Source organism: Crinia signifera, chromosome 2 (assembly GCF_055691185.1).
Source record: "Crinia signifera chromosome 2, ASM5569118v1, whole genome shotgun sequence".
Taxonomy (NCBI): domain Eukaryota; kingdom Metazoa; phylum Chordata; class Amphibia; order Anura; family Myobatrachidae; genus Crinia; species Crinia signifera.
Window position 1 is genome coordinate 227,365,425 of NC_139218.1, and position 13,449 is coordinate 227,378,873.

The 13,449-nt window shown below is 41.7% G+C and overlaps 1 protein-coding gene across 2 annotated transcripts in view; it reads left to right on the forward strand.

Moving 5' to 3' along the window:
- Positions 1-12,841, forward strand: part of REPS2 (RALBP1 associated Eps domain containing 2) — a 146,259-nt gene extending 133,418 nt beyond the window's left edge. For both annotated transcript variants that reach the window (XM_083173946.1, XM_083173945.1), the window contains 2 exons: positions 8,341-8,446; positions 10,963-12,841. In XM_083173946.1, the coding sequence (XP_083030072.1) occupies positions 8,341-8,446; positions 10,963-11,031 (175 nt within the window). In that variant the 3' untranslated portion in view covers positions 11,032-12,841. The remainder of the gene's footprint in view (positions 1-8,340; positions 8,447-10,962) is intronic.
- Positions 12,842-13,449: the final 608 nt, after the last annotated feature.

Here is a 13,449-nt window from a genome sequence, read left to right on the forward strand (position 1 = left end):
TCAGTTTTCTGATGCTGGGACGCCAGCTTTAACTGACCTTTCCCAATACCCGTACATTGCGGACTGAATTATATTTGAATGCTTTATTTAATTGTATTTATTTATATTTGTCTCTCTGTGGAAAAATTATACTATTTTATAATCACTCAGGGCCCTGATCTATTGTTGCTACATTGTGTCAAGTTATCCTGTATATCTGTTGAAATCAGACTTATATCACAGTCTTCTATGTCAGTTTTGCAATATTTTATGCCCTTTTAGTTCTTATATTGTGTGATTGTTCGAATTAAATATTGTATTATTTCCTGACAATTCTTTTTGTTTTGGACAACAGGTGGTATTGTATTATCTTTTAAATAAACCTATCGTTTTCACACCAGACGCAGTGATTAATCACTCCTTTGTTTCTGTTTAACCCATTGAGAGTCTGTGACCAGACTCTATAATCACTAGCAGCAGGGGTGTTAAATATCAATACCAGATTGTCTACATAAAGGAAAACGCTATTTGATCCAAGCGCCAGGAGAGGTGATGCAGGTACATCATCAAACTTCCTCATGAGATGTGACGTGACATGGATTTAATAATTGTATGAAGTCCCATCTATGTGAAAATAAGGCACAGTGTATTATAAGTCTACCCTTGTAACCAAATATATTACTATGAAAGGGAAATATGAATGTTCCTCTTTTCTTATCCAACTCAATAGCTGTCTTTCCACTGTCTTGTGTAATAGTAGCACATATTAGCCACAACTAGATAATTGCTTCCCATTGGAAACATGTGGGTCCTCCATTCTGTGTAGTTTGGGATGGTAGTTTTTTTTTAAATGAAAACCACCCTACACACATATAGAACCTTCCTATGATGTCATCCCCCTCCCTTTCCCACCCTCTTTACAATTTAAATAACACAATTGAACCTCGTGTGTTGTACAGTGTTTGTTCTTGTTGTATTACTTATGGTATTAACCTTGAACTTGTGTCCGACGAAAATATTTTCTCGAAAGTATTAAAATAAAGTCTGACAGACTCTATTTTTCAGGAGTTAAGTAAACACATAATTGAGAATCAAAGAAGGTATATTCTTAGTAAAACCTAAAGTTGAACTTAATAAGATGGAAGTGCCAAATGTTACAATAATTTGAGAAGTGGTTTTGAGTCCCGACTTCAAAGTACAATTGTAATGCTTCCCAGCTGCACAGAAAACTATGGACAGGAATCTCAGAGTGTTACAATATATTTAGAATTGTGCATTTATATATGTGCTTCTCTTTTAAAATGTTCCGCACTTCTTAAGATGTGTCAGACAAGGTAAACACTACAAGCACACACGAATGTTTGAAAACGGTTTGCTAACCCTTTTAATGTATTCGAAGTGTAATAATTGTTAAGAGCCTACTCATCTGAAACTAATTTGTAGAATATATAATTTCCTGGATCTCGCTTACTATTGTAGTGAATAGCTGCTGCTTAAAATATGTGTTAGACTAATCTGAAAACTTCAATAAATATTGAGATCTATGTAGGCTATCAGATAGTAATGCCAGAAGGAACTCCGTCTGTCACTGGCACCACAGTGAAAATTTGCTGTATACTATTACTTCTGTTGTTTACACATTTTAAATAATGCACCACATTGGCACTGCAGTGTGTATAATAACTCTTGGATGGCTATATGTGATGTCTGTTCTGCTGTGTGGGCTTGTAGGCCATAATAACTAAGCAGCATTCAGCCATCGGAGCCATAGTAAGTCTTGTAATCTTCATACAGCACCAAGTACTGTTTGAATCGTCTTGATTAGTAAATATGGAAGATTATTGTCCATACACTCCATGAATTATATCAAAACCTGCAATGCTCTCACTTGCCTGCTAACCACATCAACATGTATTACCATTGCATTTAACATCCCCCCATAAAACCAGTCAGCCAAATCTTGTGGATTGGCAGATGCTCCAGAAAATATACAAAATTTTGTTTATGGATTGTCTTGGTTTCATTTACACATTCAGATTAATCAAAGTAGGGGTCTGGAACTTTAAAAATAGAAACAATAGGTATATCCAAACAAGAACTGATACAAGATACCACCATCCAGGAAGAGGCAGGTGCTGGTTACTTAGCCCAGGATACTTAAGGTGCCCACACACTAGAAAGATCTGCGATCTTAAGATGTGCGCATAAATTAGCCTTGAAATCTTTTGTCCATCCTGGACAAAAGAATTCAGGCAAGAGCACATCTTTACCAAATACTTCTCTTAAGATCCCATGTGTGTTTCTATGGATCTTTTGTTAAATCTTCTGATCTTTCCTGCAGCATGTAAGATCAGAAGATTTAGCAAAAGATCAGTGGGAGCGCACATCCGACTGATATCAGTCAATTTATCAGAAATCGGTCAATCGGCAAAAAAAATCGCTCAAGTGTGTGGGCACCTTTAGGTTCTAACCTATTCTTATCCCTTCACCTTTACACTTTTTACCTTTATAAAATCATTTATGTTTTATGCACCAGAGAATAAAATATTTAATTTCTAGGGTCTAAAATGACCTGATCTGGGTATTAGTACTTAAAATTACCTATTTTGACTGTTAGAGCATAAAAAGATCTAATTCTGTTACTTAAGTTGAAACTATATAAATGTATGGTGGAAATGTGTGCAATGAGTAGTTTTCATATGTAAGTCATATATACAGCGGTTTCCTTTTTACAGCCTTGCAGCGCAGCATATGCACTGAGACATACATACACACCATTCATTCGCTTCTATAGGAAAGCCGTGGCTGAAGTCTTGTGTGGAATAGAACTCCCAGCAGTGGCGTAACTATTCAATATTTGCCCCCCCCCCCCCCCCCCCGCCGCAAATTTTTTTGGCACCCCCACCCCCGCATGCCCCTCGCATTATGCCGGTACCTGGCCTGCCGTATCTGTCTGCGGTCACGGTCCCGTCTCTCCCGGCTCCTGCTGCTAGAATGAAAAGTGACACTCAGAAAATGGCTGCCCCCATACAGCAGACCATTTTTAAGGATGCTAGAGCAGCAGGAGCCTGGAGAGCCGTGACCGCGACTGCAGACAGATTCGTCAGGCCAGGTACGGCAGACGGCAACAGGTAACAATAGCCCCGCAGACCCCCCGATGCCCACACTTTCTCAGCGCCTCCCCGCCACCACGGGGACTGCAGGGCTATAGTTATGTCACTGGCTCCCAGTATGAGTTCACATCACCCACTGATGGGTGACTGCAAAGTACTGGTTCCTACTCAGTGGCAGGAGCCGGTGCATTCATAATAATAATAAAAATTATAATAATAATATAATAATGATATTTATATAGCGCTTTTCTCCCAATAGGACTCAAAGTGCTGTACCATTGTCTTTACAGCTCGAAATTCAAAACAAGCTTAAAAGTGGATGTCAGTACGTCTTTAGTCTATTTTTAAAGGATTCTACAGTGGGGGCTTCTCGCACTGTGCAAGGAAGAGAGTTCCATAGAGTTAAAATCTCGACCCCCAGATGAATTCAGGGAAATTCTGGGTACTGTTAGTACTCCTTCAGTGGATCATAGTAAACGAGCAGGACAGTAAGGAATCAGAAGCTGCTGCAGGTACCTTGGGCTCTGGTCATGTAGGGCCTTGAAAGTGAGTAAGCCAATCTTGAAAACGATTTGCCATTTTACAGGTAGCCAGTGAAGGGCGTAGAGAATAGTAGTTATGTGGCTGGAGCGGGGCTGGTTAGTTAATAGTCTGGTGGCTGCATTTTGTACCAGCTGCAAGCGGTGCAATTCTTTTGTTGGAAGACCCAGGTAGAGAGCATTGCAGTAGTCTAGGCGTGATGATATAAATGCATGTATGACTTTAGGCAGGTCTTCTGAGGGAATTAAGTGCTTGATTCTGGCTATGTTTCTCAGATGAAAGAATGAGGATTTGATTGTGGATGACACCTGATGTTTAACTGTCAGGCCATTATCCAGGACAACACCAAGATTCCGCACATGATCAGAGTTTTTTAGTGCTGTGCCCCCCAGCTTAAGATCTGTCAGTTGGCTATGCTGCCGTCTTGTCCTGTGATTTATCATCAGGACTTCTGTTTTATCTGGGTTCAGTCTCAGCCAACTGGCACTCATCCACTTCTGAAGCTCAGCTAGGCAGCCATTTAAGGTTGTTATTGTGTTATCTGTGCCTGGAGCAAAGGACAAGTACAGTTGGGTATCATCTCCATGGCGTCTGATTATGTCACCAAGTGGAAGCATGTATACTGCAAAAAGCATGGGAGATAGTATAGAGCCCTGTGGGATACCACAAGACAACGGCACTGGTGGTGAAGAGTATACTCCCGATGAAACTCTCTGTGACCTGCCAGCAAGAAATGATTTGAACCAGCTAAGGACTGTGCAACTCCGGCCACAAAAATTCTTCAGGCGCTCAAATAGAATCCCATGGTCAATGGTGTCAAATGCTGCAGAGAGGTCCAGAAGGATTAGGATTGAACAATCTCCTCTATCCCTTGCATTTAGAAGATCATTGAACACACATACCAGAGCTGTTTCTGTGCTATGTCTTCTCCTGAATCCTGACTGGAATGGATCATAAATGTTATGGGTTGACAGGTGGGTCTCTAGTTGAGTTGCAACCACTTTCTCAATAACCTTTCCTAGAAAAGGAAGATTTGATACTGGCCTGTCGTTGGTCATGCAGTCAGGGTCTAAATTAGATTTTTTTAAGAAGTGGTCTGACTACTGCTTCTTTTAGTGGTTCGGGAAAAATGCCTGTCTGCAAAGAGCATTGAAATATTTTTGCGAATGCAGGGCCGATTATTTCCATACACCCTAAAAGAAGCTTGGATGGGGCAGGGTCCAGCTCACAGGAGGAGGGACGCAACAGTCGGGAAATACCAGCAATGTATTGTACATCCACTTGGTCAAAGATGTCCCATAAAGGCAGGTGTCTTACACTGGCAGGCTTGCTATGTTGGTACTCCTTTGGTGTCACTGTGGGGATTGCAGCCCGGATAATAGATACTTTGAGTGAGATTTAATAGGATGAGAGATTCAAAAAGTGAGAGATTTGGTAAAAAATCTCCAGTTTTTTTAAAGCGTCAAAACCAGTTTGATTTTGCAGTGTAAATGATTGCCGCTTTAAAAAAACTGGAGATTTCTTCCCAAATCTCTCAATTTCTGAATATCTTATCCTATTAAATCTCACCCTCAATCTGCAAAGAATTTAGCAAACTCATTGCATCTTGACTGGGAGAGGGTAACAAGTCACAGTGTAGGAGATGGCACTGCATATATGCAGTCTCCGAGGATGGCCAGCATCTCCTGGACCCCCATGGATTGAAGAAAACTAATTTTCATCTTTTTAGATCCTAAAAATCCAGGGCTTACTGATTGCCCATGCTAGGGATTGTTGAAAGGGCCCAGATCAGCTGCTGAGGAAGGTTGCGGTGCCACACATAGATTTTTTTTTCCGGAAGGTTTGTGATCAAGCCTTCTGGGTGTACCCCCTTCCCCCAATTACCCAGGTCCATTTAGCACTCACTGACCCTGGTAGTAGGGATACATGATAAGTGGGGGTAGTAGTATAGTGGTGACGCAGAAAGACTACTGAGGGTAGTTTATTAGTAGGGACATGACGACTGAGAGTAAGGACACATGACTAGTGGGTTGAGGTAGCAGTAGGGGCACATAACAGATGTGGGTGGTGCTAGCAGTAATAGGGACACATGCCAGCTTGGAGGTAGGAGTAATAGCCAAGCCACAGGGACACTAATAAAAGCTGTGGAGTAGTAACAGGGACACAGATAACTACTGGGAATAGCAGCAAGGACATTGAAGACAGGTGGGGTATAGTAGTAGTAGGGACACATTGCTGCTGGGAGGTTGTAGTAGAAAGGACTGATAACACTTCAGGGGCTGGGAGACAGCAGGGAGACATGTGTCAGCTGTAGAATAAATAGTAGGGACAAACAGGATGGCTGTGGAGTGTCCTCGAGTGCAAGAAGTACCTGCAGCTGTCCTCCATCAGGCTGAAGTCTTGTAGCAGGCTACTTTAGGATGCACGCCCATGCCTCAATTGGGCTCTAAGGCTCCCATTGCAGCTTATCTAAGCCTGACCCCAAAGAGCTCAGGTCCAACAGAGGACAAACAGTGACACACACTTTCCTCTAGTGGTGTAGCTGCACATGTTCTGGGAGACTGGAGCTGACCATGTTCACAGTCTGCGCAGCGCATCATTAACTCTTACAATACTTGTCCTACAGGCTCCGCCTCATGAAAGGTATGAAAGCCCAGCAGAACTATTTTTTGGGTAATGTTCAGTCTCACAGACCATGTACAGCTATACTACAGACAAGCAGAAAAGCAGGAGGCCTAAAGAAAACACAGTGATCTGGCTTGGGAGACTATTGCCACCCGGCCCAGTCCACACCTGCTGGTGTTGCAGTACTATCATTCCCAGTATCTCTGCCAACGAGCATAATTCTGTAATGTGCATAACTTGGGCATTAGATACTGGATGTATACTTTCATCTTCACGCAGTAGAACATTTAAATACCATAATGAGTGATGTGTTTGTGGCTTGACAATGATTTTGAGAGTATAATTTTTGGGCCTGTTTTATGCAATGAACAGATGATCATACTTTGACTGTATGTTTGATGATAAGCCAATTACATTGACAGGCTGCTATGTGAGCTACTACATACCCTGTAGGGGATGCAGCCATTCGGTCTATAAGCATTAGGTCGACAGTCACTAGCTGTTTTTTTTTTAGTGAGAATATATTAATGTGATCCATGCAATGGGACGTGGTACACTTACATGGTGTCTGTGTCGACATAAGACACCCCAAAAAAAACCCCACATGTCGACCTTTTTCGCGCAAACCTTTTCCATGTTGACAATGTCGACCTAATACTTGTCAACCTATTTCATGTGTCGACCTAGTGACTGTGTCATCCTAGTGACTGTTGACCTATAGTGGTCAACCTAATGACTGTCGACCCTATAACCCATTACCCCCCCCCCCCCCCCCCCTGTAGATTGTAGGTCCTCTCTCCTCAAATTTCTTGGAATATATCTCTGCCACCCTGGTACCTGCATCAGTGTCCCGTCCCCGGCTGCAACTGTCTGTATTTACCATGTACTTGTCCTAATTTGCCTTGTACTGTCATTCTTTATTTTCTTGTTTTTCGCTCATCTATGTATTCCCGGGTGCTGCACAACCCTTGTGGCGCCATATAAATAAGCAATAATAATAATAGTAATGTGATCTGACCAATATGGCTGCCTACACGTATGCTTAGATTTCTTGCTCAGGCCAGTCAGCAGGGTTGAGGGACGAGGGAGGAACCAAAGTAAAATGTGACCATCTATCTAATAATCCATTTTAAAGATACTACATGTAAATGTTTTGCACTGTTTGTCCCTCTAGTCTTTGTTGCCAATTCCTATGTTATAGTGTGAAAAGTAGAAGGATTTTCCCTTTCGCCAAACACTGCAGCAACGAGCAGCTCTGGTAACCCTTTCCCATCCTCTGCCAGACCTGCCACTCTGCAATCTGCAGCCATGTGCTGACCAGCACTTTCCGTTAGACAGAACTGCAAGAACTCATCATCATCATCTGCTGGTAACAATTTAATCCAGTGAACAAAAAGCCTGATTACTGACCATTATCCCTATTCTAGGAAAGGCAGTGTTTATATCCCTCAGACTATAGCAGCCAATAGCTGCAGCGTGCGATGCTCCACGGAATGTGTGCAAAGCATATTTACAATGAATAGATGTTGCATCATAGGCAGCCTGTGCTAACCAGTGTACTTACAGCCACATATCCCAGTGATTAAAACCATTAAAAAGCCTTGCAAATAAATCCCTCACACTCAGCAATTCATGGAGTAAAACTTTAATGAGACACATGGCGCTTTCTGGCCTTAGGAACTGTAGCTGGACACTGGCCGAAGGTGAGGATAATTACAGATTATTAGAACTGTAAAAGAGGAGAGACGTATTGCTGTGGTGCAGACTCTATAGGAAATGATCTCATGTTAACTATATGCCACCAAATATAACGTACTCCCTATAACACAATGTTTAATAAAATAATGATCTAATTTTACAGAGCCCAGCATTTGCTATCTTTATAGAATCTTATATAAACACAATGAAAGCCTGGGTGGGGGAACTGCTTTTATTCACTGCGTGACTGCATTGGCATCATGTTTGGCATCGGATTAGGGGATGTGGCTATGCATTGTGGGCTAATTAATGACATATGTTTTGGTGGGTGTGTGGTCTTTTGGCACAAGGGAATCTATCTTTATGTACTTTATCCTCTTTTCAGGCAGCCTTCCAAGCAGAAGAAAGATATCCAGACAGCCATCCGTAAAAACAAGGAGGCTAATGCAGTGCTGGCCAGGCTGAACAGCGAGCTTCAGCAACAACTAAAGGTGAACAGTGTGCTCAGAATCTCACATAAGCGGAGAACTGTGCTGTGCTGTCTGTATGGCTTACACACACGCAACTGCTAATAGAAAATGAAGACACAAAATATGAATCAGTTCATGAAAGATAGTAACCAGCATTAGCCATAGTGAGAGGACAACAGAATACTGTACCTGTTTCCAAGTGTCATTAGTATCACAGTAATTACTGTAGCTAAGGCACTTACATTAAAACTATTTTCAATTATACATAGAAAAGCTGTGAGAACACTATGAGCTGGTATGACTGCGGCCATCTAATGTTAAAGGTTCATTTATATGCCTGCCACCTACTACATGCATAGCGGTGTTTATTAGCGCCCTTTTGCATAAAGATTTTCCATTTTTTCACTCTTGCAATAAGAGCTGCCCATTGCCATACGAGTACCTCTGGATGTGTGACTTGTCCTACTGTGCATTACTCTAATATTGTCCTCTTCTCAAGGGGAATTTCTCTAGGGAACCTGGGGCTCAATGCAGTAAGCTATTTCACAAATCCTAGCTCAATTCAGACCCTCTTCATGCACCGAAAAATTGGTGTGTCTTTTCATGAAGGGATCGTGGACTCAGAGAAGCCCTAGAGGCCTTACCAAAGAGCACGTGACTCAGTGGGTGAATCCTTTTTTTTTTTTTGGTGGGGGGGGAGGCTTTCCCTGGAGATTCTACTAGTACTGCCACCTCATTCTCACTGATGGGAGCCAAGTCTTAATGTCACACTGCAGCACCATACTTGTGTCACTGCGGAGGAGTCAGAATTTTGGTGTCTCCCCCTGGAAGGGTGACACGACACCCCAAACTGCTGTCAGGAAATGCTACATGCTATACTACATTTTCCACTGATGTTGAAGGGTGTAGATAAGAGAGTGCATTTCAATTTTGATTTGGACAATTTAATGGCTTTATATCCTTCCTATGTAGGAATGTAGGCGCTTCTAAACTGCCATTTACAAGACCCTTTGGGTTAATGCTTTACCCATAGGTATTACAATATATCTTTGTATTGTCCTGACACCGCCCTGCAACAACCTGCTGCATGTTTGTTAAGACCTCACAGTCCTTTCTGTGATTATCTTGTCAGCATGTGGAGTGTTATAGAGGCCCACTTACTGAATGAATGAGAGGGGGTTGGAGATATTAAAGATACCCTATACAAGTATCTGGCATTTCATGTCCAATTATCTGTCCCATCTGCCCAATATCAACAGATCAACTAGATAATTGTACTGTGCATGTGCATGAAAATATCAGTCGGATATGCCAGATTGTCTAGTGTAGCCCATTGCAATATGTTAACAAGTTAGCTGCATTGGGCAGTGTATGCACTGCTGCTGCTGCACAGTGGATATTTCCCCTGTTCCTTCACTGGGGAGGAACATACACAGGAACCCAGATATTGGGCCAGATGCACTAAGCTTCAAAAAGTGATAAAATGGAGAGTGATAAACAACCAACCAATCAGCTCCTGCCTGGCATTTTTCAAACACAGTCTGTGGCAAGGCAGGTAGGAGCTGATTGGCTGGTTATGCGATGAGCATCAGGCTGTCAGATAAAATGTATGTCGGTCTGACAGGCTAATTATATGACCATGTATAATTCAATGTAATACACTGCTGTGGAGGACCATGTACTTCTGTCAGATGTATTTTGGCACAAGCCCATATGCATACCCTCCAACATTTCCATCTAAAAAATCGGTACAGGGGTGTGGCCATGGTTAAAAGGGGGCGTGGCCTTCACCATTTTACTTTGGATTACATGTGACAATTTCTTTATGAGGCCCATTTTAATATAAATCCTGCGCTGGCTGTCCCTACCTCGTCAGCTTTGCGGGGTCTGGCCATAAAATCGCCGACTGTCCCCGCTGTCGGGTTCTCCATGCTGCGGCACGTCCATGCTGTGGTGACGCCACGCAGCCCCGGAGGTGGCGGCTTGTGCTATTGCGGCCGGGACTTGTGGTCTCTGGACAGCCGACATCCTCCAACCACAGTCTCTCCCTGAGCAGCAGGGGGAGGCAAGCCTGTCACAGCCCTCCGCTGTGCACCCTGGGAGATGTAGTCCTGGCCGGCTGCTTCTCCATGCTCTCTGGGGAGCAGTCGGCAGTGTAATAAACTACATCTCCCAGAATCCCTCAGGCAGCTAAAGCTGATGTTAACGAAAACCGGTACATTCGGTACAGTTTATTTTAGCCGGTACAGACCGTTAAAAAACGGTACTGTACCGGCTAAAACGGTACAGTTGGAGGGTATGCATATGCTAATTATTCATACAAAAAGCATTATGTAAGTGTCTTTCTCCTGAACAGAAATATATTGTTTGTACAGTATATGGTCCTTAAATAGTGTCTCAGGACCTCCGAACACTTACTGCTTCAGTGAGGCAAACGTGATGTACAAATAGATGGGTCACAACATATACTGTACATCTACAATAATTGCAGACCTCCATCTGTACAGTGTGAGATTCTTCTGTCTTGTCATTGTCAGGAAGTCCATCAGGAGAGGATTGCCTTGGAAACACAACTGGAGCAACACCGCCCTCTTACTGTGTCATGACACTCGGCTGGCTACTGGAAGTAGTGACAGCAATACACTCAATGCAAGGATATCTGTCTAGTAACTGGGTTATATTCTTATATTCATGGTGCTGATGCCAGTGGATCTTGGAATGAGATACCGTGCTTTGTTTTCCTTTTCATGTGTTTACTAAGAAGCAAAAAAGCAGCAAAAAAGATTTAACATTTGAAATGAAAGTATATGTATGGCGTTCATCCTGAAATGCAGCATTCACCATTGCTATGTTACACTGAAGGGCTATTACAGCCTGCAGCTCTTTTACATCTTCATGTATTCAGGGACCAACGTCATTGTTGCAGCTTCTGGGAACATATGTTTCTGATTCATTGTCACCATGATCCGTCACCCCTGGTCTCTCTTGGTATTGGTTTTTCCATGTCCTGTGTTTTCGAAAATCGATCATCAAACACACTTTCCACTGTTACTACATCCATGTTGTAGAAGTTATTACATGTACATAGTGCTATGGTAGCATTCATTTGAATTACGCATTTAGCAACATGAAGGTTTCTAATATATGCAAATGAATCAATTTAATGCACAAATTGACACGTAAAATATTTTCCATCAAGCATTGCTTCAACTTCTACTGTGTACAAGAGTCTCTGACAGTTAACAAGTCCACCGAGTATTAATGAAATTATTATTATGGTTATTCTTTATTTATAAGGCACAGGGGTTCCGCAGAGCCTAACAAAGTACATAAAGAAATGAGCAACATAAGAAAACAGTATGTGCAGCACATACTTTTTATACTAGATCTCATGTCATCGCAAAACCGAGATGTGATGAGATGTGATATTGTATACAATATTGTATTCAATAATTGTAATGTGTATGGGCACCTTAACAGTACCAGACAAAGTAAGGCATGGTATATAAACCTTGTTGTGTCAGCAGAGAGGGGTGTCGCATATGGGGTAGACAGTGAACATACTGTAGAGGTTGGATGCTGCCAATGAGCACCATAGTTACTACCTTGCCAAATACTTGGCTGATCAGATGAACCGTTCCGATATCTGGAGTGTTTATCTGATTAGTGTGACCCCCTTACTGTGTTACGGAGCTAGAAATAGCACAGGGGTTATATGTATGTATACATGTGAGCTAGGTGAAGCGGTTCCAGTTCTATCACTCACCAGATGATTATCGGTGCCCTGCATGTGTATGACTCCCACCGCTTTGGCCAGGATAGGTAGCCGCTATTGCGGTTGATGACATTGATTTCCACGGGGCATCAGACAGTCTGTGACTGAGCAGCGGCAGTGAGGTGGGAGTGAGGCTGTCCATGGTTCTTCTGGTATCGGGAGGTCAACATCTAGAATATTAAATAACATAAGATGCACATAAGATATGACCTACCGATCTGGCCATTGCAGGAGCAATTTAAGCCAATGATTAACACTCCTGCAACATCCCCGGAATACACGCCAATACAATTATCAGGCAGATTAAACGAAGTCAGGTCATCGGCCCAGCGATTGTATTAGTGTACAACAGAGATCTGTTTAAGAAAAAACAAATCTCTCCTGTAACAGTTCAAACTTTATTCAAAGTTCAAAGTTTATTATTGTTTCATTTGAGGTTTTGGCTGCAAATATCAGTCACTAAAATCAAAAGCCTAATTCCTGAAAAAATAAATTGCAACCAAATATTTTCATATTTTAAGCTGAGATAATAAAAGAGATGATAGAATCTAAAAGTGATATTTTAGGATGATACAGTATATAATTGATATTTCAATGTATTAATAATAAAAAAGTTGCAATAAATGGAATCATTATAAATATCTCTATTGAAATGCTTTTCTTACTATTTTCCAGAAATGTAGGGTGAGATTTAATAGAATGAGAGATTCAGAAAGTGAGAGATTTTGTGAGAAATCTGCAGTTTTTTTTAAGTGGCAATCATTTACACTGCAAAACCAGTTTGATTTTGCAGTGTAAATGATTGCTGCTTTAAAAAAACTAGAGATTTCTCACAAAATCTCTCACTTTCTGAATCTCTCATCCTATTAAATCTAACCCGTAATGTCTGTAGCGGGCATGTGACTAATAGGCAGAAATATTCATAGGGCGGTATTCAATGAGCCTGATTCGCCATGTTTTTATGGCGAATTTGTGCTGTTTGGCGAATTTTTGACAAAAACGGTGAATCACCCTATTCAATGACCAGATGGCGAATACATTTCAAGGGTTTTTTCACCATGATTCACCGAGTAGCAATCGCTATCTTTTTATGGTGAAGTGGAATGTGAACTTTTAAAATAAAGTGTTTTGTTTTTTACATTTGGTGTAAAAAAATCAGGAATTTTATTCTGAGGAGGGGCATGCTATTTTTATTCATGTGCTGTTAGCACATGAATATATATTTAATTTTAAAAAATATATATATATA